This window comes from Papilio machaon, chromosome 9, assembly GCF_912999745.1.
Source record: "Papilio machaon chromosome 9, ilPapMach1.1, whole genome shotgun sequence".
NCBI lineage: Eukaryota > Metazoa > Arthropoda > Insecta > Lepidoptera > Papilionidae > Papilio > Papilio machaon.
Genome location: NC_059994.1, coordinates 2,023,826 through 2,051,646, shown reverse-complemented (window position 1 = coordinate 2,051,646; position 27,821 = coordinate 2,023,826). Strand labels below are relative to the sequence as shown.

Below are 27,821 nucleotides of genomic sequence, written 5' to 3'. Positions count from 1 at the left end.
ATTTTACTCATTATTAATGTTCTTGTTTAACTTTGAAAGTTTATTATTGGAACTTAACTATTTGTATTGCTTGATTTATTTTTAATTCTTAAGAGTTTTACTGTGTCATCGTGTTTCTGTTCTATTACCATTTTTTGTGGTCTGATAATGAACGGAAACGGTTATAGTTAACTAAACAATATTTAGTTTGTAGTCCATTAATTCAGTAATAACAAGAACAAAACAAAAGAACAAAGGTCAAACACTAAAATAAAGTTAAAATAAATACAAGCAATATGTCTAATAGTCTAGCAATTAAATTTTAAAATGTTATATTTTTACTTCGAAATTAAAAGCTACAATTTTAAATCTTTGCAATTAGTAAAGTTATACGGTTGTACGTTGTTCCGCGGGTGCTCGGAATTGCACTTTTTCTTTTATTAATAGTCCGCCGTTTTGAAAGCACTGACTATCTACGTGTATGAACATTAACAAATGATGGTTCGTTAGCTCATACTTCGTTTGCAGAACTTTGAAGGGTGCCTCTTTATCCTGACTTAACAATAAATACTTCTTTGTTTGTATATCATGGATAAGACTTCATGAATTAATTTAAAGCAAAAAATGTGGCTGAACCAAAATTGAATAAATTTCAAATTAATCAATTGTTTGAATAAAGTTTTTGTTGAATCAATTGTAAGTATTAGACATACTAAAATTTTTACCGTTTGATCAGTTAAATAAGTAAATAGTTGCTACTTTCAAAGATCATGGCTTCTATGGCTCTTTTCAAAAGAATATGAATTAAATGATTTGACAAAATTGTTTTACCATTTCAGGCTACATGAGATCACAATAGAATTTATATGTAAAATAAAACTGCAAACGAAAAACGTATTTACTTGTCCGCACAGTACTCCTATCAGTTAGTAAAAAAGATAAACTGGTTGCATATTCTTTGATTTCAATGTACGGATCAAATTCGTATTAATACAGTCCTACACAGTACCGTGTTATATACAAATAAAAGTGCCGTTTCATATAATGTAAATATATTACGTCAGATCTATATTACGTAACAAACGGGAAGTATTTTGTATGCGGTGGGTATATCCTTACTATTCTCACCAATGTCTTGGCAGTGTTACAATATAATAAATTACGAACGCAGCCTAACGAGCAGCTTTTATATCGACGTGATTCTTTCTCCGCTCTGTCCGTTCTGTGTTTTGGAATTAGTATTACTACTGCTAGAGTATTTTTGTAAGTTTAGCCTTTTTTGATTGAAGATAAAAAGCAAATTTGTTAATGTCAAATTATTTTATGTATGTATGAAAATTGCGTATTAATTTCAAGTTTGGAAAGCATCGATTTTTGTACCTAAGTTACAATACTTTTTTAACTTTCTTGAAATTAATTTACGCAACTGGTGAACACCGTTTTTCTTTCTATGTATCCCAATTTTACTCTTTAAATTACAAATATATTGCTTCAGTGTTAAAAGGCAATTAAAATACGAAAATCAGTGACTGCAAAGTAAAAGAGTTCTATACGAGAAATCATGAACAACAAAATGAGAAAATAAGCCATCGAATCCCAACGGATAAAAAGCTTACTCGCAATTAACATATAAATGTAGGTTACATATTGTAAGGGTCGTGACACACAAAGCGCGAAAACGGGGGCGAACATATTTAATTTTCACTGCTTCAAATTGGGTCCATTCCCTGCACAGATTTTGGACATAAGCCAGATCATGAATGAGTTTAATAACTTAATCAACCTTTAGTGGACTTCATATTTCTACACTCAATGGTGAGAGTTAGAATTCCTTGTGATACTTTTATATGTAGTCGAAATATGTAATTATTTTTTTTAGTTTACCTTCGTTGCAAAATTTAAAATATTCGTTTCTAAATATTAATGGAAATGTTTTTCTTTTTGCCTCTTTTTATCTTTCTTCTCAAGTTTTTTTAAAAATTATTGCATCTGTACCAACAATCTTCATTAAAATATTTTTTTTTTGTACATTAATTTGAAGAAAATTTGGAGGGTGTTATTAAGCCTTAAAAATAAAATATTTCCTGCTGTATAAATTTAACTAGGATATACCGGAATAAAAATATTTTAATTATATTTCTGAGTATCATTTTTACATAAAGTTTTTTTAACCGCAGCAGGCAAAGGCTACGAATACTTTATTATACGTGGCTTAAAGGCTCTCGGGGGCATCATAGCCGATATTAATTGCACTTTAATCATAAAAGGATATAGGGCTGGAATTTTATTTCGTAAATATTAAAAACTCGGATAATCCGTTTTTTTAACAATTTAATAGGATGTTAATTTTATTCAAAATTCAAACAAAGACTACTTGGATATCGTTTATTTATTCCTCTTTCACTGTTTTGGATCTAAGCCAGACCACGTTGTACGAACTTTGTATCTTAATTTTAATCTTAACACTTGATACTACAGCATTTTCGTTTAAAATAAACCATTATTCCAAAAATCGTAAATAGCGCAAATAACACACATTTAAAAGATACAGACTACTAGCGCCATCTATTGACAACAAAAATCACATAAAATGTGTACGTTTGGAAATTTCAATTCATGCCATTCTTTCTCTATTTAGGTGGAAGCAATGAGTACAGAGAAACGAGTGCGTGTTCGAGTCAAGTTGTACGACGACAAAACCGACATCTATAGTCAAGACATCGACATGTCGAGTGGAGAGGGAGGATTCATAGTTCCCACAGTGATGGCTGATGCACCCTATGTCAATCTGCAGGTACGTGTCATTAAGCTATCGATATACTAGTTATAGAGACAGATAAATTTGAAAGCAATCACGTAACATTTGACAAGACGTTTCAAAGCAACTATAAGGAATTTCCTTCAAGTAGATACCACAATGTTTAACATGTATTTTTTTATTATAACGTGGCAACCGAGTAAGCGACCACCTCACGCCGAAATAGCGAAGCGACCGCTGCCCATGAACACTACAATTGCAGATGTGTTCCCTACCTTTAAAGAACGGAAGAGGGGACGCAAGGAAAGATGATATTTCCCCATCCTATGCGTCTCCTCCACCGCCAAATCTACTTCCTCTTCCCATCATTTTCTTATTAACATTAGAATTTAATAAGACCTCCGGCACCTAAAAATATTCCATAAAATTCAATATCTTTTAACTAAATAAATAAACAAGTATAATAACAATGTATTATAAAACTAACAATTTCTATAGTAAAAGATTGACCATTTATAAAAAAAAATATTCGATGTTACATTTAACACTCACTGATCCCCATCTTAATCCGAAGTAACCGGAGCTTGGAGTTACGCTTAATATCGGTCGTTCGCGCCTCAAAGCTAATTTACTTTAATCGCGTCATTAATTGGATCCCAAGAAACTTGTGAAACTTCAATACGTCCCCCTCCTTCACCCCGCGCGCTCCCCCAGGACAGTAACCGTGCTTCTGACGCCGAATACAAATGTGCAGATTTTAACATCCGTACATTTCTAAAACATTTTAACGTTAATCCGCACGCAGCCCTCGATGTTTGAAGTGTTAAATCCGAACTGCAAACTCAAATTATGTATGAAATAGTTACGATTTAAGTTTTGTTGCTTATTTTTTATTTTTGAAAATGGAACAAAATAATCAAATTGAGCAGTAATTTTTGCATGCATTTAATACAATATTATACCCATGATGGTATGTCACGTCCATTTTTACGCGTTAATGGTAATATAAGAACTTTTTGCGGCTTTTATTAAGAGTGAATTTAAAATATGCTAATACAAAAACACATTTAAAGACTGTCTATTCTTATATACAAAGGATTTAATCATTTCTGTATTTGTACGTATAAGCTTTAATGCTGATTAAAAATGAGTTTTTTTACAAAGTTGAATCCTTAAAATTTTATTCCCATCTTAGTAATGTCACTTGGGAGAAGCAATTACCGTGTAGAGGGCGCTGCATCATCATCAGAATATATCGCGCTCGTTTCCCCAATTGGCAATTTGGATAAAGTACTTTTCACACTTTCGTAACTTTTACATTAGAAATATTAAAATTGTAAAATTTCTGATTATGTGAATTTTTACGGATATATTTGAAATATTTCTTAGGGAACTGTTATTAATTGCGGAAATTAACAAAAGCCCGAACAGGTAAATACTTTGGTAATATTTTTGAAAGAGCTTACTAAAATAAAAAGGGCATTTAGATCATTATTAAGAATCGTCTAGTGCTAAAATTAACTAGCTGTTCTCCACAAATCTATCCGCGCGGAATAAAAAAAAAACTTAGTAGCCTATGTGTTCTTCCAGACTGTGTTCTACATCTATACTAAATTTCATCGATATCCATGCAGCCGTTCCAGATATACCTTGTTACAAACAGTAAGATAACAAGAATTTTAGTAAAATTAACTTAAACTCGTCACAGAATGTCGTAACATTTTTAAATACACTACACATATCACAATTTCAATGAAATTGACTTATTTTTAATAGATTAGTGATTAATAAACCAATATGAATTACTTTAAATTAAAGCTGCTTATTTAGAGTTGTAGAGTTCCAATTGTACAGATTGAGTTATTAGCGAAATTGATTGCTCCTCTAGCTCTCTAAGCAAAGTTGAAATCAATCCATTTGCTAGATTTGCAGTCTGCGGTCAGACTTGAAGATCATTAATTAAAGTTTAGAATAGTGGTCTATGCTTGTTTTCAAACTGAAAATGCGAATGTTTGGATGGATGGATGTTTGTTTGAAGCTATCTCCAGAACGGCTCAACAAATCTCAACCAAATTTGGCATAGATGTAGATCATAGTCTGGAAGAACTCATAGACTACTTAATATGTTTTTTTTTTAATAACGCGCAGATGGAGTCGCTGGCAATAGCTAGTACTTTATAGATTCATTTTGTAGCAGAGAAGCAAACACGATTGATTTAATTTTGATTAAATTACTCGGGTTCGGCACTGACGGGGAGATTAACAAAATTAGCTCATCCAATCCGTTCGGTTAACTTGAAGCGATGGCTATCGGGTAACTTACAGACATAGTAATATGTACATATATATATATATATAACTATTAACTGTCGTATATAACTGAGGAACATAATATAGTGCATTAAAAAAATGTAGTTAGAAGCGAGTATAATAAATGTAAGAAATGCACATAGCGTGAAAAATCCGATTGAAATCTTTGTAATCAATTAATTCAATTTTTACATTCATGTACATATAAGTGCCAACTTCCTATGTAGAACCTGTCAAGGGACCTTAGGTACAGTGCACATTCAATCTCATTACTTACTTTTTTCAATGCCTATAATCGGTTTTATTCTAATCCTTACTAATATTATGAATGAAAAAAAGTAACTCTGTCTGTCTGTCTATGTCACTTTCTCGCCAAAACTATTAAACCGGTTTCAATGAAATTTAGTACACATATAGTCTAGTCTAGAGACTGAGAAATTACAAAAGCTATTTTTAATACGACCAAAGGGTTGGTTTATAAGGGATGAAAGGGAGGATAAAAACATGAAAGTATCATTTTTATAGTAAGAAGCTTGAAACTTATTTTTAGGCTATTAATTTGATATAAATAAATATAAATTTCGAAGTTTGTAAAAGTTATACCCTCAAGGATGCACAGTAGGGAATAGGAGATGAAAGTTTAAATGGGAATATGTAAGGTTATTGTGAGTGTAAAATGCTACCCGAGAGCAGTATTTCAGGCGGACGAAGACGCGGGCATAGCTAGCTTAGAATATAACTTTAATTAATTCAAATAAGACTCGTATGTAGTTTAAGAGAATATTGTACTCTTAAGCAACCTCTTCAAAGTCTAATAAGCTACAGGCGGATTCAATTGGCTTAATGAATAAGCAAAGGCAAACTCAATTAGAACTCGTAATTAGAATCTCATCAAATGCTTCCAATTACCCTGATTGTGAATTCGGCAAAATTTTTACTAAGTATTTTTTTTTTTGTGAAGCATCAGCCCATTTTATAAGTTAATGGTATTACGGAATTCATATTATTAGAAATGAAAATTAAATTGATTTATTGAATATTCAAATTACAAACGTAATAAAGGACTTGAATGCTATGAAATTGTAATTATATTGTACTAGCTGTCACACGCGACTCTGTCCGCGCGGAATTAAAAAAAACGTAATAAGTGCCTATGTGTTCTTTCAGACTATGTTCTACATCTGTGCCAAATTTCATCAAGATCCGTTAAGCCGTTCTGTTGATATCTTCAAACATCCATCCATCCAAACATTCGTATTTATAATATTAGTAAGATTAAAATAAAATCTTTTGGCAATCAAGTCAAAACTAAAATAATTATTAAATTACAGTGTAATGAGTTTGTTAATGAGTCGTAGTTTTTATTTAGTGTACACATTAACAGTTAATTGAAAGGCAAACATGCGTAATTCATTATGTTAAAAGTGGAAATAATCTGAAGTTAATTAACATACTGCCATAGAAACAGAGTCAATGGGTTTTATGAAAATTTAATGGAATTTGTTGAAGTTGCAAGACTTTAATCTAGAACATTAAATTATATAATTACGACGTAACCAGGATCTTAAAGGAAGTTAAGAGAAATTATGCTAAAAGATTTGCTAAAGAGTTAATTATACTTGACGTAAATATTTACTGACTACTTCATAAAGAGCGTCGGTGGCTCAGGGGTTAGCACTTGATTTGTAATCTGCACGTCCTGGGCTCAAATCTTGACGTACACCAATGTGATTTTCGATTTATATTTGTACATCTATCCGACGTTCTTACGGTGATGCAACATCGTGATGCAACCTGCACATATCTGAGAAGAAATTCCAAGATATGTGTGAGGTCAACCAATCCGCATTGGGCCAGCGTGGTTGACTACGGCCTAGTCACTCCTAACTTAGGGTAGGCTCCGAGCTTCTCAGTGGGGACATATAGTGTGCTGATTTTGTATTTACTTCATAAATTATTATGATAAGTTAATAAAATTAAAGGCATCATACTTAAAAAAATATATACTGCTGCACTCAAATTAACAGTAGTAGATCCCACAACAACAATGTTTGTTGGGTGCATGAATGTGCGGAGCGAACGATGAAATACCACGACCATATAGAAGACGGGCGTGAAGTTGAAGTAATTCCGTTTTCGTCTGATCAGTGTTCGTGCCGGAGGCCAGATTTTAGTTACGTCTACGAAGTGAATTTGGCGCAGGAGGGATACGCATAGAAAGGGGAAATGTTGTTAACGGTAGGCAACACATCTGAAATTGCAGATGTCTGTGGGAAGCGATCGCTTCTCAATTTTAGTGAAAACAGATGACAGCTTGCTCGCTTTCCACCTTACAATATAAAAAATATATAGCTTGATTGATGAAAAGTTATTTTAGTTAATCAAACGAACGCTATATTTCCAAAGCCATACTCACTAGACAGTCAGTCCACGTTCCTCGAAATTAGTCGTATATAAGTTGTGTTATGCCTCGACAAGTTTGGTAAAGGTTTTCAAGTTTCAAAGAGCTGTTTGTAATGGCTTCAACCGCTTAAAGTTCTTACTTCGGTATTAAGAATTTACGCCCTCCTGTACGCTTGTACTAGGGAAGGGATTTGTTCCAAAATATTATAAGGAGATTGCGAGATTTATATTTGAAAATCTGATGATATTTTAACTGCGTAAAATAATATGTAACTGAACTTGTAATTTACTATCAGTAAAAGAAAACTGAGCTAATTTAAATTTTCGTTATTAAGAATTGAATTTGTGTTTTTATATTTAAAAAAATAGGGGGAAAAAATTAGTAACTTGATGCAAAGAATGTTATTGAATACTAGCTGTCGCCCCCGACTCCGTCCGCGCACAGTTAAAAAAACTTAATAGCGGTATGAAAAATAGATGTTGGCCGAATCTCAGACCTACTGAATATGCTCACAAAATTTCATGAGAATCGGTCAAGCTATTTCGGAGGAGTACGGGAACGAACATTGTGACACGAGAATTTTATATATAAGATTACCTTTTTTCCATTCCTTGAAATTAGACATGACCCATATGTAAAGAAAGTGGTGTCGATCAATCAATTATTCCTCGAAATCTGATTTGAAGATATTATTCTTTTTCCTCAGGCGATACATCTCTCAAAATAAATCACTCTTTTGAATTGAAGATAAAACTCGGCCTGCGTTTGATTGTGATTGATTCGCCTAAGTTTTCTTTTTTTTTTAAGGACGCATAAGATGGATGTATGAAGTTTTCTTTTTTCAATCTTAATAAATCATTTACAAAACGTTCGATATTTGAAAGCGATAGCAACTTATAAAAAAAATAAATGATCTATTTTTAATTATTATTCTCACCTTTTTGAAACATTAGATTTAAACATTAGGTTTTAAATATTAACATAAATACAAACTATTAATAGGTGCTGAAAAGTTCTTGTCTATGTACAGCATTATATAAAAAAGAGAAACTGAAATGTACTTATATTTTTTGCAGTGTCAAATAATGTAGAGCTTAGTGTTAAATCTGTTGAAGTGAAAGCTTTTAAGAAATGCCCATTAAGCGTTAATCTCGGTTTACTTGCGAAAATAAATTCAAGATAAAGAAATGCTTTTCTTAACTTCGAAAAATTGCTAACGTTCTATTATTAAAGACAATGCTTGCATTTTTTCTTTTACATTTTCAAATCTTACTTAATTTTACTATTAGAATTTAAAGATACTCTGAATTTTATGACACTACAAAAACTAACTAACACATTTAATAAATGGACAAAACAAAATCTCTATAAATTCTGTATATAAAAATGACTTGCTTGTACCTAATCTCTTAAAATAGGTCAACGTGGATGTTCTCGATAAGCCCATTAATATTTTGGATTCGATTGGCCCAATGAGAAAGAATTCCAAACGGCTGATTGGCCCAACAGGAAAGCATCGTCTACGTTTTTCACTTTGTCATTGTAATATATATATTTTTTTTTAATTAATATCCCTGTGCTACATCGTTTGTTCCTGATATATATATATATACTTATAAATACATATAATTTAACTTAATTATATATATTTTTTTTAACTTTTTCAATACTAAACTTACTAGCTAAATTACTTATACTATAACTAGTTTTTTTTATTTTTTTATATTTAAACTGTGGCGACGGATGTAGTGTTTCTCATTTTTAAAAGACCTTCTACGATCGCCGCATCTCGGTTTCTCATCGCCATTTTTGTGTTATAGGCGATGATTTTGTCGGTTGGCGCGTTCGTTGCCCTCAGGATAAGCCTTGCTGTTGCGTCTTGGCGGTCGTCCGTGTAATACGCACATTCGGCCGTGTGCCTGGATACCGCTACCACAGCGTGCTGTACGCTGTGGTAGCGGTATCCAAATCATAAATTTTGTTTTAATAATGATCATATAATTGACATTAGCACATAGATCTGCTATGGTTTAAAACTTTGACTTAATAAAATCACAAGTGCGGGGTAAATATTTACTGAAAATGATTTTTGTTTATACTGAAAAGCTCACGTCTGTTGGTAATCCTAATGGAAACGTCCATCCATCGAGCGGGATTACAACCCAGAGATTAGTGTGTTATTCCGGCATAATGCCACCAAAATGTCGTATTGAATTATGGATATTTAATATTGTATTTGTTTCGAGAATATTATTTATAAAGTATTTTAATCCAATATTGTATTATTTATATTTTTGATTAATATAAAACCAATATAAGATAGACTTTAAAGAGATAAATAATATGTTTTACTCCAGAACTATTGATATCAGACTAAATTAGAAAAAACGTGATAAGTAAAAGTCTAATGACAGTCTTCAAGTCAAAAAAGAAATATATGTCTTTAAATATTGAGATGGTCAATTGGTTATTTAATTTAACAGTCACTTTTTCAGGATATCATCATTATCAATGTTACGATACCTCAAATTAAGCTACAAACGATGTTTCGATCGAGTCAAATCGAATCACAAGATTATTAATTTAATTGAAGGTTTAAACCGCTTGAGAACATTGACGACACTAGTCGTGGTTTTCATAAATAGATAAATCGAGCTTACAGTGTACTGTTTAATAATTATATTGAATTTAATACCAATTATATTCACTTAACGGATTAACTACTAACGATTAAATAGTACAGGAATTAATTTTCTGAATCAACTATTTAAATGAAAAGTTCCACTACAGAACTAAAATTCGTTAATATTATTTCCCATCTACGTCAGTCGTAATTAGTGTAAGTCCCTTCGTTTACAAGGCTAGGTAAATCTTCGATACCCAGCGATTTTAGTCTCTAAGCGCTTTAAGCAATACAATGTTATAGACAGAGGCAGGCGTCGCAGACCTTTTGTTCTTTTGTTATCAAACCAATCGCTCGCTACTTGTTTGTCAAAATACTCGTGTGAAAGTACGATTTTCAAGATGGCGGAGCAAATCTATACAGTTGGCATTTTGTGAATTCGTGTTAGCCGTGTAGTACAAAGAACGACTAATAGACGACTCGCGTGGACGATTCAAAAATGTGTCTACGGAGGTCACGCTGCGGGATATACACGACGCAAGTATACAATATTATTTTCGAAGATTTACGTTTCCTATTGTAGAAAGGGCCAACTATTGGTGTGAATTTGTAATGCCAAAACCCTTGTACAAAAACTGAGACAAGAGAGATAAAAAAAATGTACATATGTTTTAGCAGTGGAAACCCACGTTGCTGCAGAATATCTTCACCGCAACATCCCGTACGTTGCTTGTAAAACTGTCAAACCAATGTTTTATTTGGTAGTCACAAATAAACTTTTGTACTATACTATGCGAGTCGCTCACATTTTGGACATGACTGAGTTTGAATCATAGTTGTCGTGCGATGAGAGTTTCGATTTTATTCATCTCATTTACAGTGTTCTATTACTAGAAAATATATTACTTTTTAAATTTAAGCCATTTGTTCTTTGATTTGAAACGTATAGTATGTAGTATGGTCTGCAAAATAATAATTTTAGTCCTCTTTCCCTTCCTAATCTTTTCTTATAAGGAAAGTGTGGGTTTAATGGAGATAGGAATGCATAGAAATGATAAAAATTATCTTTCAGTGTGGTCCTCGATTCCGTTGATGGTAGTCAGCGCATCTGCATTTACGGAAGTCTATGGGCAGCGGTTCGCTATTTTGACGAATTCAGGTGGCCTTGTTTGCCACCTTATGATATATAGTAAAAAAATAGATTTTTGGCTTTGGCTTTTAAATACGATAAAATCTACAAGGTGAACTACATTTGTCTGCATTTTCTTCAATATTAAAAAATCAACTAGTTTTTAGTTTTACTTGTTTTATTATATCCACTGTAGAAATGCCGTCCAATCTATGCATACAACATCATCAGATCACTTTTGGCGTTTCAATCAGAATTTATTCGACGTAACTACAAAACAGAAAGCGACACAGATTCCGCTCGTAAAACAGCCATAACAATATTTTATTGTGACCTCGTGTAGAAACTTCTGTGCTCTACGTACTAAACTAGTTTGAACTCGTTTTAGTCGGATACTATAGTTTTAGTAACACGTCGAATTGGATTAATGAGTGAACTTTTATTTTGGATGGACGTTTTATAAAATTTAATATAAATAAATAAAAATTTAATTGTCATGTCCATGTTTTGTGTATTAAATTATAATTGTATCCATGTTATTATTAAATACTAGCTTTTACCCGCGACTCCGTCCGCGCGGAATAAAAAATAGAAAACGGGGTAAAAATTATCCTATGTCTGTTTCCTGGTTTTAAGCTACCTGCCCACCAATTTTCAGTCAAATCTATTCAGCCGTTCATGAGTTATAAATAGTGTAACTAACACGACTTTCTTTTATATATATATAGATGATTTACTTATGAGCATTTTAAACAACAAAATTCACGCCCGCCACCCAGATGGGTAGGCAGAGACTACGAATCCATTTAGCATAGTCCTGACACATCTTTACCTCTTCTTCTTGCATTTAATTAATAGTTTTAACTTAATTTGAAAATGCTCGTATTTCTATAGTGTACGGTGGTCGGATTGAAGTTTGTAATTGGCCTGTCTACATACACAGCACATATCTTGCAATTCAGCTCAATAATTGTACAGACCGACCGCTGAGTCGACAAATGGATTGATTTTGGTCTAGCTTAACTTTAGTTCTATGAGTTACTCAAACCACAAAATCCACTTTAATTTATACTTGAATACTCGAGTCTTGAATTAGGAGTATACGAGTACAAATTGATTATTTTTTTAACGTTAGAATTTAAGCTGGCTTTGAATAGCTTTTTGTTATTTTATTGTGGCAATTCACATTTTTACGGCTAACGCAGTCATGTAGAAAAAAAAAATTAATACCGAATTTCATGCAAATTGCAAGAGTGAATTCTGAGTTAAACACACTTATTTTAGAATAGACTCATAATGAAAACTGGTTTTTATTTTATAATATTAGATACCATATCTCTGGCAGAGTTGATAAATACCAAAGATTATAAAGGATTAAAAATTTGCGTATAAACAGCATGAAGCTTAAATACTTGCATTTATTAGGTGGTACAATTCGAGGTTTTAACGAAATACTTTATATGCAAATGTTACATAATACTCTAATTTGTAGGCCACGTTGTACAACGAATTGTGTCCCAAAGGGAGTCAAAGTTTCGCAAGTTCTTTTATTCAATGACCTCATTAAGCGTAATTACTTTTTGGAAACCACAGTATGATTTTGAGGTAAAACCATTGGATTCTATTACAAAGACATGACTTTTTTTTTCAAACATCTATATATATAAAAGAAAGTCGTGTTACACTATTTATAGGACAGGAAAAGGACATAGGATAATTTTTACCCCGTTTTTATTCTATTTTTTTTCCGCGCGGACGGAGTCGCGGGTAAAAGCTAGTTTTTAATAATTGTCAATTATTTTGTGTATTCACTTGTTTAATAAGAACAGTTGCATAGTTTTGTTACTGTGGGTTTCCGAAACCTGTTTTGTCTAAGATACTGACAGGGATGACGATATGTTTTCTACAGAGATGTTGGTCTAAGAAACCCACGATAGAGGGTCTCGTCTACTAATTTAGAAAAAAATATTTAGATTATAAAACCCTCATAACTTATGTTTTTAATGATTATATATTCTTGATTATACATCATTATGTACACAAAGACATTTTAAATCAAAATAAATCAGTCTTCAATTCACCAAACTTAATTAAACTGGTCTGATACCCATGCGAAGTATGTACACACCGATTTCGTTTCCAAAACCAATTGGATCTCATCTCAGACTGATAACGATTTCGGCAAGAGGTAATTCAATTAATCTTGTTAATGACTTTACTATATCAGAGGTACAACGATATTGCTAAAAGAAAAATCAGAATTAAATTTTCGAATGCTACTTTGGTTTCGTTCGTTCGTATGTTTGAATTAATTGTATATTTTTATGAAATAAAATATATTTGTAAGAATATTATAACATTTTTACATTATTTTAGTGAAGAGACATATATATTTATTAACGATGTTAGTTCTGACATGTTAAAATAAACTTTAGCTCGAGTGTGGCAAAATTTGTGGCAGTATGCATTTGCGTTCGACAACTAAACTGCATCCAAACCAAGTTTCGTGAAGTTGTGGTTTTTGACGTGCTCCGTGTAGCTAAGGGAACTGGAGAAATATGCACTTATATAGCGGAGATATTGGTTTACTATTTCAATTTATTTTATTAACCCGATGCTAGAAAATTTCTCAAATAAAATGTTTTTTGCATGATAACTTTACTTACTTCGATACAAGTAGCACCTCATATTATATATGCCCATACTAATTTAACGAATGATTTAATTTCAAGTCATCGTATTGTACCAACGGTGAAGTGCCTAAAACGAATTCTTTCTTTATATAAGGTGGCAAAAGAGTAAGTGGCTACCTGAATTTGCTGAAACAGCAAAGCGACCACTGCCCATAGACATCGATCGATGGAAGAGTGGATGCACAGAAAGAGGATATTTCGTCTTCCAATGCGTAAAATCCACTTCCCTTTCCTAAAAGATAAAGGTGGGAAGTGGGAATACTTTCCTTTTAACAAAAGGGTGATATGGAAGACTAAATTTATGCCTCTGGTGCGCACACTCATCAGACGAAACACGGAATTACTTCCACTTCACACTTGTCATTATGCAAACAAATATAAGTCGTATGTTAATTGTCATATGTAGTCGTAAATAATTAATTGGGTGTAAAGCTGCTAAAAATCAAAATATTTTATACCCAAAATATACTTTTATACAACAGAGAATTTATCAACCTTAAATTGGATCAAAGAGAACTGACATCAAAGCAACAAAGTTTCATTTACTTTTTTGCAAAATCTCCCCTCCTGTGTCGTAGCAAAAATGGCAAAAAAGCTCGATAAAGGGACAATAGAAAACCAATGAGCTGTAAGTTATCCCTTACCGCCTCCGTAATGACTTAGGGGACCGAAGTTCACTAAGAAAAAAACAAACTTTCTTAATCACCGTACAAAATGGTTGCATGAAAAAGAAAATACATCTAATGAACCGTTGTTTTTATCGAAGATCAAGTTAAAAAAGCAGTTAGCAGAAAAGTCTTTACATCGAAAGATTTTTCCCAAATAGTTCACAGCTAAAAATGCAATAAATATGTACACTATTACACGTAAACTTCTTCCGGGCCAAGTTAGAATTCAATAAAAATAAAATGTAATAAAACCCCGTATCAGTTAGAAGCACGCGACTAGAGGGTTGCGATTTAATATTTATGATACAGCCAACAAAAAAGGTTCAATAACACCAATACCTTAATACGAGTACTTACGTCTATATTATAAGAAGATTACCCTATCGCTTTTTTACTTCCTGGTTTTTTGCGGTATGGAATAAAAAAATTGAATTGTCTTCATTTGATAAACTAGCAGTTGCCCACGACATCGTTCGTTCGGAATAAAAAAATCTAGTTATAAATCTTACTAATATAAATGCGACTGATGGATGGATGTTTGTATATCCTTAGAACGGCTCAACGGATCTCGCTGAAATTTGGCATAGATATAGAACATATTCTGGAAGAAAATATAGTTTACCAATTAAGTTTTTTTTTTTCGGCTACAGTTAGTATAGCTTATACCCTCCGGCGATAGTGTAGCTTCCCAACAGTGAAAGAATTTTTCAAATCGGTTCAGTAGTTTCGGAGCCTATTCGATGCAAACAAACAAAAAATAATGGCTTTCTTCTTTATATAGTGTTAGTATAGATAACTTATTTTGACGTTGATCCTTTCCTACAACTGTAAAAAATGCGTAATTATTATAAAATACCGTAACATCTTTCGTTGTATTCAAATTTTATTTTCCGTGAATAATAAATAAAAAGTACTTGCGATAATAAATACATAGTTATAGTTGCAACAGGAATACCGAATCTTTTCCGCACATTTATGCAGTTGAATAAAAATATACGAAGCATTTACAAGTTCTTGGCAAGCGATTTTTGGCATACGAAATGTATAACCGCCACAACTGAACTCATATTTTATATGAAGTTACCGGCGGATGGAATATCTGTATTCGTCTGATATACAATTGAAAAATTCTTTAAAGTATTGTACAAATATGTCACGGTGTCGTGAATGTTGTACAGTCATATGAAATACTCGCGAGTCGCAAGATGATGTTCAAAGAATTTATAAATATACTGCAACACTGCTGCAACTTGTATTGAATCTGCATATGATTTCCTCATTGTGACTTGACACTTGCATGTATATTAGAAAATAGAATACTTCAAAAGAAGTTCATGTTAATAAAATATTCTACCTGCAATAAGTTGTGCACATCTTACATAATGTTGTCTTTGAGTACAGTTTTTTAGAGGCTCAAAACAACTCTTTTGACATGTCCAATTGTAAGAGACTATAACTAATAACCTTAGAGTTATGTAATGGATAAATCTTGTATTAAATTGTAGGACAATTAATTAAAAGATCATTTGTTACAGGCGGAGTTAGTTGCGGTTGAAGGTAAAGAAATTGAAACGCACTACGTCCTTGCCAGGGAGAGGATTAGACGCTGGAACTCAACGTCCAAATGCTATTTACTGGTTGAGAATTTACCAACACCATTGCAGGTATTGTATTAATTTTTATTAGACATTTTGGAAAATTGAATGAAGAATTTAAAATATATAATAAAATAAAAATAAATAATATAAAATATATATAAAAAAAAAAAACATAAATGTATTATCATTAGATTAGAAATCGAAAATAAAAAGTTCAACCCTAATATGCTATAAATGCTATAATATAAGAAATTGCAACTGACTTGCCTGCATGGATAAATATAATACAAAAGAGTGGAGTTAAGTCTAGTATATACTAATTATAAATTTAGACTGGGTAATATAACAGTAAGAAATTTATATTGTTTCCTTTATAGTTACTTTGAATTTGGATTTCTATTACATAATAAATTATATAAATCTGTTTCTTAATCTCGCAGGCAGGTGGCACAGCAAGCGCTAGTGTGTGGTCATCCTGCGGTTGCCGACAGCGCCTTCTAGCGGCGGTAACCAGTGGCGGCCGTGCGGTACACTGGGCTGCGGTACCCGCACCTGATCCCACCAGCAATGATGACCTGTGCCGATTTAATTATACGTAAGTTATATGATTTTCTTAATGCTAAGATAGTCTATTTTTAATACTGGTACTACAATGATAGTAGTTCATAAAGTATAAATAGTAGTTTAGTCAAATAATCATTAATACCTAAAGTTAAATTCAATGGTTTAATAATTAAAATAACTAGAACATAAACAGTAAACACATAAAAGACATTCCGTATTTTGTTTTAGTTTAATAGACTTATCTTACTAATATTATAAATGCGAATGTAGTACATGGATGGATGTTTGTTTGAAGGTATCTCCAGAACGGCACAACAGATCTTGATAAAATTTGGCACAGATGTAGAACATAATCTGGAAGAACACATATGCTACTTATTACGTTTTTTTTTAATTCCGCTTGGACGGAGTCACGGGCGACAGCTAGTATGTAAATAAAAATTTAGTTTAATGTTACTAGCGCTATATTTCTCAAAGGTAGCTTAGATTCTTTATAAAATGTCGATAATTAGTCTTCGTAGATTGCTTCAGTTAACGAGAAACTGGGGCATAAAAAGTAGCCATAAATAAGCTACTCTGTAATTAACAGCGAGCTTCATTCGTAACCTGCCCTCTCTAGTGAATCAATGAACTACCTAATGGCGATTTATAACTTGGCGTTATTTTTAATCGATCTTAAAATATTTTTAATGAACATTAATTTTTTAATGAACGCTAACTTTTTAATGAAAATTAACTTTTTAATTAATCTTTGTTATAAGAAAATTAAAGCTGTCACCAATGTTCACAATAAGATTATGAGTTTGTATGCGAAAGAAAGTTTCGGTACGTACATGCCCAACATATCTAAGAAACGGTGTACTAAGGGAAAATATATACGAGATTATTATCAGTTATGTTTGTGTCAAAAAATATTCTAATGCATTTGTCGAATAGTAAATAGAAATTTTCCTTCTGTTGTCTAAATAACAAAAACATTTAGTTTTAAAATAAACTGTTATACAATGTTGAAACAAACGACGTTAAATTGTAAACAACAATAAATAACATTTAACATAACACAGAACATTAAGGTATTTAAAAGGTTAAAAAGCAAAACGTTGTAAATGTTTGTCAAAAAGTTTTGTACGCGACTAGAAGGCGACACTGGGGAGCATCGCTTAAAGCCTTCAAAAAGTTTACCCCGCGTGATTTATATACGTTGTGAAAATGAACGGGGAGGAACGTTTTTAATGTTGACCCATTATACTCGCCGTCTACAACTGAGAGTGGCTAAAGTTTATACAGTATTACAGATTTCGTTTACGGTTTCTTATGTTATTTATAGTATTAGGAATTTACCTTTATAAGTAACCTAGCAAGAATCAGCAGGGGGGGGGGGTATTGCCGAGCCACTGGATGATGTATTATGCCGACTTCAAAAAGAAGGAGGTTATCAATTCGACTGTATTTTTTTATATTGTGTTACCGCGAAACTCCGCCATTGGTGGCCCGATTTTGATAAAAATTATAATTCTTAACATCTAGGTTAACTCGCTTTTGTAAGAATATTGTTAGTCATCTGAACTTATTGTTTACCGATGTTTGTAACAAACTTTCGATATTACAAAATAGAATTTTAAACTTCCAAGAAAAATCACAATTAAATTAGCATAATAATTTATTCTTATGTTACAAAGATATTTAAAAGATAAAAATACCTTTGCAATTAACACCATTCAGTTGAATAGCGAGCGTTTCTATTGAAACAAAAGACAATAGACAAATCAATGTAACTAGAGCACGGTCGTCTCATCTGTGAACACGTAACAAATTGTTTTGCGCGGGATGTCCATTGTCCAGCAAATGCTTCAAGGGAATACGTTATATAATAATACAAGACAAACAAAAGTATGTTCCGTTATCAATAAAATGTTCGTTGGTTTCTTACTAAATAAAAAATTTGAATGAAATTGGGTTTCTGATGATTAAATATGTTACAAAGATGAAAAAATAATTTAATCTTATCTTACTTAGATCAATAATATTTTTACAAATTAAAATCCTCTAATCATTCAATTTGACGTTCAATAACGTGATACGACAGCGCCATTATCATTGTCTATGTTTTCATACTCCATAATTCAGTACCACAACAACATACACTACGATTCTACTCTACATCACAGCGTGACGTCATTGAAGAAACCGTGACATGATATTATATTATATTTTAAATTTGCTACACAAGTTTTTTTTTTATGGAATATAATTGTTATTATTCTCCTCAACATCGCTTCCTACACAGACACTCAGTGTATAAAATCGATCAAGCTTTTACATATACATATATACATTTAAACGTAACTGACCGAAACTGAAGTAAAACGATTTCCTCCTATAATATATACATAAATCGTAATAATTTCATTCCACTATCTTTCTTATCAATACTCTGAAAACATGAACTACATAGAGTAAATTTATGATATAAGTTTCCTAGATAATCTGATACTGTATAAAATTGTCTTGCTTAACTAACACTTAATTAAACGCTTACTCGCATAGCTTAAGTCTTAATTACTATGATACGAAAAATCTCTCTTTTCTATATGGCTTTTATATTTATTAAGCAGTATAAATTTATTTAAAAGCACTTTTAAATTTCATTACCATTTAAATGTTCGCATGTATTCAAAATAAATAAGTTTAGAGATTTTTAAATAAACCTTAATCCTCTATTATAGGTTCAGGCTATGCTGTGAACACGGAACGAGCTTGCTTCTTAATTAAACTCTTACTTATTTATTACTACTCTTAATCTCGTATTAAGTTAGCTTAAGCAGTCTCAGTAGACTAATTATTATCGAAAAATCTTTTAAAAATGTTCTGCAGTTTTTTTACAATATTTATGAAAATTTATTGATGTTAGTTACCTATTAGAAGTTTAAAATGGTTTTGATAAGAGAATCGGAAAGGAAATGCATTAAAAATATCCTTCGAACGGTAAATAGGCTTAATTATTTCGAATAACGTTTTACATAAACAATAAATATGTACTAAACGCAGCCTTGATGCCTAGGGTTTAAAAAAGGTTTAATATTTTTAATATGAGCGCTTGTTTTACTATCAACAGAACAAAAGATATGACGGACAAAGCGAGGTCACCCCATTTGTAGACAAGTAACAAATTGTTCGAGACCGCAGTGTGACCGCTAATGTCCGTTAAATATTTGGCACGAATTTTTTGTGCCATTAGTAAATGAGCAATGGAGATCGTAAAGTTCTATTGATTTATATTTTATAAAAAGAACATTCCTATATGTCAATATCTTTTCTTTATTTAGATCGAATTCATAAAAAATTGCACGAACCATTGTAATGTATTTAATGAACGGCTTTACACTGATTAAAAAGCGATGTTTTTTTTTTCATTTAGTGATGTCGAAGACAACGTCTATATGAAATTATAACTAATTTTTAGATTTACTTCGTTCTTTTGTAATATTCCATCACATTTACGCTAGCATAAAACATTTGGAATTTTTTTTTGCGGGAATATTGTACGCTCAAATAAAAAAAACAGCTTTGATAGTTTCACAAAATATATTAGGTCCTTACATATGAAATTGGCGTTTTTCGTACTGGCCACTTTAATCACGAATTTCTCCTCTTTGGTAAGGAATTCCAAATTCAAATTTGTACAGCTATAGACTCATGTATTTGTGGTTCGATGACCGTCATTCATTTGTTTTTTTTCTTCTGTTTTTTTCTGTTTGCGTCACTCATTTTACAAAATGGAAAACTTAAAATATCGCATTATTTACGAGTACGAGTTCCGCCGTGGCACTAGTGCTGCGGAAACGACTCGAAGGGTGAATGATGTGTATGGCGGTCGTGTTGCAAAAGAAAACACAGTTCGTTTTTGGTTCCAACGTTTTCGTTCTGGAAATTTCGATCTGCAGAACAAGCCCCGTGGACGGCCCGAGACTCAAGTTGATAATGAAGAGTTGAAGGCTATTGTGGAAGCGGATCCATCGCAAACCACGTCCGAGTTAGCTGCAGGCTGCGATGTTAGTGATAAAACTGTTTTAATTCACTTGAAGCAAATTGGGAAGATTAAAAAGCTTGAAAGGTGGGTACCTCACGAATTGACTGAAGTAAACCGGCAAACGCGCGTCGACTGTTGCGTTATATTACTAAACTGGCACAATAATGAAGGTATTTTAAACCGAATCATTACCTGTAATGAAAAATGGGTTCTTTACGATAATCGGAAGCGCTCAGCGCAATGGTTGGATCCTGGCCAGCCAGCCAAATCCTGCCCCAAGCGAAAATTAACCCCAAAAAAGTTACTTGTAAGCGTTTGGTGGACTAGTGCCGGTATTGTTCATTACAGTTTTCTCAAATCTGGCCAGACTATTACGGCTGATGTCTATTGTCAGCAATTGCAAACCATGATGGAAAAGCTAGCGGCTAAACAACCTAGGCTGGTCAATCGCTCCACGCCACTGCTGCTTCACGACAACGCTAGACCACACACTGCGCAACAGACGGCTACTAAATTAGAAGAGCTTCAATTGGAAAGTCTAAGACATCCTCCGTACTCCCCGGACCTTGCTCCAACATATTACCATTTTTTTCGAAATTTGGATAACTTCTTGCAAGGGAAAAAATTCAACTCCGATGGGGCAGTCCAAATCGCCTTCAAAGATTTTATTGATTCCCGTCCGACTGGTTTTTTTAGTAAAGGGATCAATGAACTACCTATGAGATGGAAAAAGTGCATAGAAAATAATGGTTCATACTTTGATTAATTAAATATATTATATTAAAAAATATTCGACTTTTTGTTCCTCCCATACAAAACGCCAATTTCATATGTAAGGACCTAATATGTTATGTAATTTATTGTACTATCATATCCCTCGCTTACGTCATCCCCTTGTCATCTCCATCCCCATGCGATAAGATCTGAGAAAGGTTCTGATCCGGTGCAGCACATCAACGATTCTAATACCAAATAATTTGTTATATATATTTATTAAATACATTTAATTTCACTAACCATTAAAGAAATTGTTAAATAATTCATTAACTGAAATAACTGTATTATATAAAAACATTTTTTTTTTGCTTGTGAAAAATCTGATATAGAAATAAACTCCTAATAGATTCCGTAGTGATACGTCTACTCCGCTACGTATTCCGTAGCTTCGTAGATGTGCTACACGATTCTTCGTAGAATTTGTTGAACAAGTTGATAATGTTCAGTTAAAACTGATTTAATTTATAATATTACGTAACTAATTGCTGTATAAATAAAGTATTGTAATCTGTAGCTATAGTTATATAATAAAAAAACATTTCAAATACTGCCTGTGACAATGACGAATGTGTTGGTTTTAAGCAATAAAAATAATGTCAGGGTGAAATGAATGAAAAATGCCATCGGATGTGTTCGTGTTCGGACAAAAACAAGATCATGGTTGTGATGAATGTCCCGACGGGTTAATTTCAACATCGTTGCAATTCCAAGTCTCATTTTTCCTATAGTTGTAACACAATTTTTTTTTATTAAGTCCTGTTATAATCTTTTTAATAACAGGTACAATGATCAATATTTGTCAATAGTTCATATGTGTTGTCAATAAAAATAATAAATTATTGTGTTAGTACTGAATTTTATAATAGAAAATATAAAGTTTTTTAAACATTTTAGTACTTTTTGAACTGTGTGCTAAAGACGGTGCTTCGTTAATTTGCTTTACAATTTCGTAGTCCTTTCGTAATCTTTATTTCTGCCTAATGATTAATACGTTTAAATTCAGTTATTTATTCCCAAATATTATCACACTAATATTATAAATACGTTAATTAATTTATACCTTGCTGAGTTTTCTACAAGTCGGAATTATTAGTTGGAAGATTGAGGAAAACTTTCTCAATCTTTCGCATCTCAATCAAAGACCAAAGAGATAATTAGTTGCACTAGCCTCATCCCATTAAACTAAGCGAGGCTCATTGAACGTTTCGACACGATTAATGGTCTTGGTCTTTGCCGCGGTATGCTATCGCTTTTATATCTCTTTCACTGTCTATTTTATATTTATAACTTTGCGAGATGGAATTGAGTAATTACAAATAATTTTAATACAACTGCTCCTTGTTTGTTTTAACTGCGCGCGGACAGAGTCGCAGGCGACAGCTAGTATATACATATATATAAAAGCATATAAATATTATACTACTCTAGGTAACAGTATATGTGCTTGAATGCAATATTATTTCAAAAGTTGACACCACTAACATATATTCGACATATGTAAAGCTATGACTATTTCAAGTACCTTTTGATGTGAAACATCTATAGGATCACTTGTAAACCGAATCGTTGGCGTGGTGACGCTTGCCGTGGCGACGGGTCGCCAAGCTATACTAAGGTATACATATATATATTTTATGTATAGTAGAGTGTACGGTGTGGCGACGGGTCGCCACGCTATACTGAGGTATACATTATTATTATTATCATTATTCTATCATTATTTTATCATCATTTTATCATTATTTTATTATTATTTTATCATTATTTAAACATTATTTTATCATTATTATCATAATTATTATTATCATTATCATTATTATTTATTTAATTATAATATTTAATATTTTATGCATATTACTTGTACACACACAATGTTTCACATCTGGCAGGCGTCCCATGACGGCTCACAAGTTTTTTATATAATATTTTCAATGTCATATGTTAGAAGAATTGTTTTACTTGAATATTCTTTTGCTGTATATTTCGTAACAACATGTTTAGTTTGATGACAAACGAGTCTTTTGTTTGCTTATTGTTCGAGACATAAAAGGGACGTCAAAAGGCTCACTACTGACGTAACAAACATAAATGGCCGATGTTGAAACAGTAAACGAGCGAGAATCATTGCTAATGAAAGGGAACACCTGTGTATGTTCTATTTGGAAATACTCTGCGCTTATTGTCCGTATATCCGTCTCTATGGCTATTCAAAACATCAATTCAGCGTTCATTAGTGGATAGAATTGAGTGGAGTATTTCAATTGTTTTATCTTTCTTGTATCATCCTATGCACGATTTTTTTGTTTACATTTGTTACCACACTCAGAGACTTTTAATTAGCACCGAGGAAGACACTTAACACAAATTAAATATAAAATAGTTACGACTCGTGCGATGGCAAAATATCTATCCATATTTGCGTAATTTTTACTGATGTGTAAAATTTTTTAAATTTTTAATTTCTAGATAATCAAATAAACATCGTCATTATCAAATAAATTAAAATTAATGATCCTACCTTTAATGAAGATAATTTTTATGTAATTTATTAAAATAAAATCCTACTCCTTAGACCCGATAAACTGTTAATCACCTCTTAATCCAATAAGATTTAATGAATTTAAGAATCACTTGACCTCGAATTTAATTTATTGAATCATTATTTAGATAAACGTATAATGTTTTAAAATAGAAATCGTTATTTATATTTCATCGTTATTTCAGTTCATTACCTTAAAAATATTTTATAAAAGAATTAACTTTTGCTTTTCTCAATTTCATTTATCCTTTGAAAATCTAAAATTTCCCTTGAAAAACGGATTTATCTATAAAAATTATGGCAATTAAAAATATATTTCTTCAATATAACCGGCAATTAAGAAAAAGAAAGAGTCTTTAAAAACAGTAGCGATGAAAATCGATAACCGCTTTTATAATGATGAAGGAACTATAATTGAGTCGGAGTTGAACTCTAAAAGTAATTTAAGTTAAACAGACAGCTCTGCTCGCCTCCTCACCGTAATGGGGAAACTTCGCCTTAAGGTCCGAGGATCATTCAATAACGATATTGTATTAACAAGTTTTTCTATTACAATATACCCTTACTTTAACTTACTTTAGTAACTTTAACTTTACTATATTGCAAAGGTCCGTTAATACTATTTTTTATAAGTTTTTAAACTCACTTAACGCAAGAAAAGGACGAATGGAAACACGTACATATTTTTAACCAAAGTAATAAATTATTGTTATATTTGAGTTATATTTCTTTCACCATTTTGTTAGTTCTAAGTTTCTACTAAGATATGGTTGACTAAAATTACGGATTCGAACCCACGACTGTCTTTCCAAAGTCAAAACCTGAAACTATTACTCACCGATAAAAATACTTCTGCGCACAGTTGCTTTAAAATTTATACGCTGCTCGTATTACGACTGATCAAGTTTAAATTTAAGCGCCATATTGTATCAATAAACAGGATGCTCAGTTGCGTTGTAAAAAAAAAAAAATTGGCATAGAATTCAAAAATTAAATATTAAATAAAAAAGATGTAAAAATTTTGGTCATTTGATTACTGAGTACTGGAAAGGATTTCCATTGAAAACGTAATTTGGTTACCGAGTATTAATTATACGTATTTTCAGATACATTTAGTACACGATTACAATAAAAATTGTACAGTTAGAGATAACTGACTTTTTACGTTGTGAAACTTTAATATGACTACCGATTCATTACTTCATTTCACAGTTTTTTTTTTACTATTTGTCGCCTTCTCTATTTCAAAATGAACGGAGGCATGCACAAATGAGTTGTTTGTTGCTCTATGAATAGCATAGTCCTAAGAAACTAGTGTTAGAATAATCATGCTACCCGTTTCTCCCCAGGTTCCCGGTGACGGCTGATATGGCGCCGGTAAGCTCTCTCCTTGTCTACTACGTGACCGAGGCTGGGGAGCCCGTGAGTGACGTAGTCAGCTTCCACGTCCGACTGCTGCATAAGGAGGTAATTTTAACTTTATTTTGTTTGTGATAATATTGGAATTAGTAGACTGCTATAAGAGGATATCTGTGAGTGGTATAGATAGAAAAAAAGAGACTGGTGCAAGAAGTTATTTAAAAATTGAATTTTAAGACAAAAAAATAAAACTTTACTTATTAGCAGGTCATGAGAGCTTATTTTGAAATGCTTTTATTTCAAGTCCTTTTTAAACGATCGTATCAAAACAATTTACCAAAACATAAAGTACCGATCGTGCTGGAGCTTTGCCTAATATTTATTGCAATTATAAAGCTTTGTCTATTCAGTGGGCGTGAAATTGAGCTGACGTTTGCCGAGCTTAATTAGCGTTATGTTGATTTTGAGTCTGCGACAAAGTTTGTATCAAGCTTTACTAGGATATTGGTTGTGTTCTACAAATTTGAAGTCTTCAAATGTAATAATAAATTGTATTATAGATTTATTAATCAATTTCTATTTACAGATCATATTATATATTATATTTAATCAATAATATCTATTAAATTAATTTTCATTAGGAAAGCTAAAAATGACCAGCCTGCATATATCTTGCATTAAAAAACTTAACACTTTAAAAATTTATAACTTTAAATTAAAAATAATTCTACGTAGTATTAAGCCAAAACATTCATGTCTATAAAAACTTATGCTCCGACTCCACGTGAGTGGGATAAGATCAGGGAGATGATGATATATTTTTAACGTAATTACTGAAACTAGAAGACGAGCTTTTAAGATTTCCAGTACTAAAGTGAAACTTAGCTTAAGCGACGCATAAGTAATCTCTATATAAAATCCTAAATAGGGATTACTTATGCATCGCTTAAGCCTGGGTATCAGCGTTTAAAATAATTAGTACTCGAAGATAAGACAGGTCTAAAGTCTAATACATTATGTCTACAATTGAAGGCCATTAACATTTACGAATTCGAAACAATTGTATCTTTCGGCTAATTAAATTAAATACATTCAAATTTGATTAGCTTTACTAATTGAATCTAAATATTTCTCTTCAAATTCACCTCAGACTTGATGTAAGTACGTTCTCAAAATATCTCATATAATTGTATTGGATTTAAGAGCACACAATTAACGTTTAAGGTCATAGTGTTTAACATACCTAAGTTCGTTAAATACTTATGTATTATATATTAAAGATAAGTAATTTCTTTTCAATATAAAACATAACGTTTATAAATATTTTTTCTACTTGACACATTTGATTTATTAAACTCTGATATGTCCCGAATTTAAATCGGTTATATTGAACATTTAAATAAAAATAATAGACAAACGCTAATGTAATTTGCTGAAGGAAGACCCTCTTATGTATTTACTGAGCTTATCCGAAGAAATAAAATCTTGTTGTAAATAAGGTAGTCTTCTGTGATCATCGTCTGCCTGACCTTATCTTCTGTGATATTTATTTTTAACATACTTATGTAGATTTAATTAGCAAGCTCACGCCCTTGTCACTGGACAAGAAAATGTAAACAATTTCGTAATGAAAATTAACAATCCCTTGTCCTTCTTAATTAACCTTAATAGCGCCTCTAGTTACAACATAATTTGACAATTTCATTGGAGACAAATTTAATAACCGCTGTCACAGCAATTAGTGTAATACGTTCCGCAATATTTTACAAAAATAAATTACTTCTAAGCAAATTTAAAACGACCAAAATATGATTTACCGAAGAATAGTATGATCTAATGTTTTCTTAGAAATCCTAAAAGCATTTGCACAAAAAACGACTCTTTAATGAAACTTAAAAGAAAACCGTTTATTTAAGAGTATAAATTAAAAAAATAGACGCTATACATCTATATATATATATATAAAAGAAAGTCGTGTTAGTTACACTATTTATAACTCAAGAACGGCTGAATCGATTTGACTGAAAATTGGTGGGCAGGTGTAGCTTAGAACCAGGAATCGGACATAGGATAATTTTTATCCCGTTTTCTATTTTTTATTCCGCGCGGACGGAGTCGCAGGTAAATGCTAGTTTTAAATAAATTAGGCAAGTAGAATAAATACAATTGCACTATATAAGCGAATAAAAATGTTTTTCTGATTTGCTAAATTGAAACATCTTATCTTACTAGTCTTACTAATATTATAAATGCGTTTGTTTAGATGGATGGATGAATGATGGATGTTTGTTTGAAGATATCTCCGGATCGGCCCAATGGATCTTGATGAAATTTGGCGCAGATACATAGCATGGAAGAACAAATAGGCTACTTATAAAGTTTTTTTTTTT

General features: G+C 31.9%; 1 protein-coding gene across 1 annotated transcript in view; it reads left to right on the top strand.

Moving 5' to 3' along the window:
- LOC106712880 (C3 and PZP-like alpha-2-macroglobulin domain-containing protein 8) overlaps positions 1 to 27,821 on the top strand; it is an 86,387-nt gene that overhangs the window by 32,389 nt on the left and 26,177 nt on the right. Inside the window, exons 6-9 of the mRNA XM_045679384.1 lie at positions 2,618 to 2,773; positions 16,100 to 16,228; positions 16,603 to 16,757; positions 25,422 to 25,539. Of these exons, the coding sequence (XP_045535340.1) occupies positions 2,618 to 2,773; positions 16,100 to 16,228; positions 16,603 to 16,757; positions 25,422 to 25,539 (558 nt within the window). The remainder of the gene's footprint in view (positions 1 to 2,617; positions 2,774 to 16,099; positions 16,229 to 16,602; positions 16,758 to 25,421; positions 25,540 to 27,821) is intronic.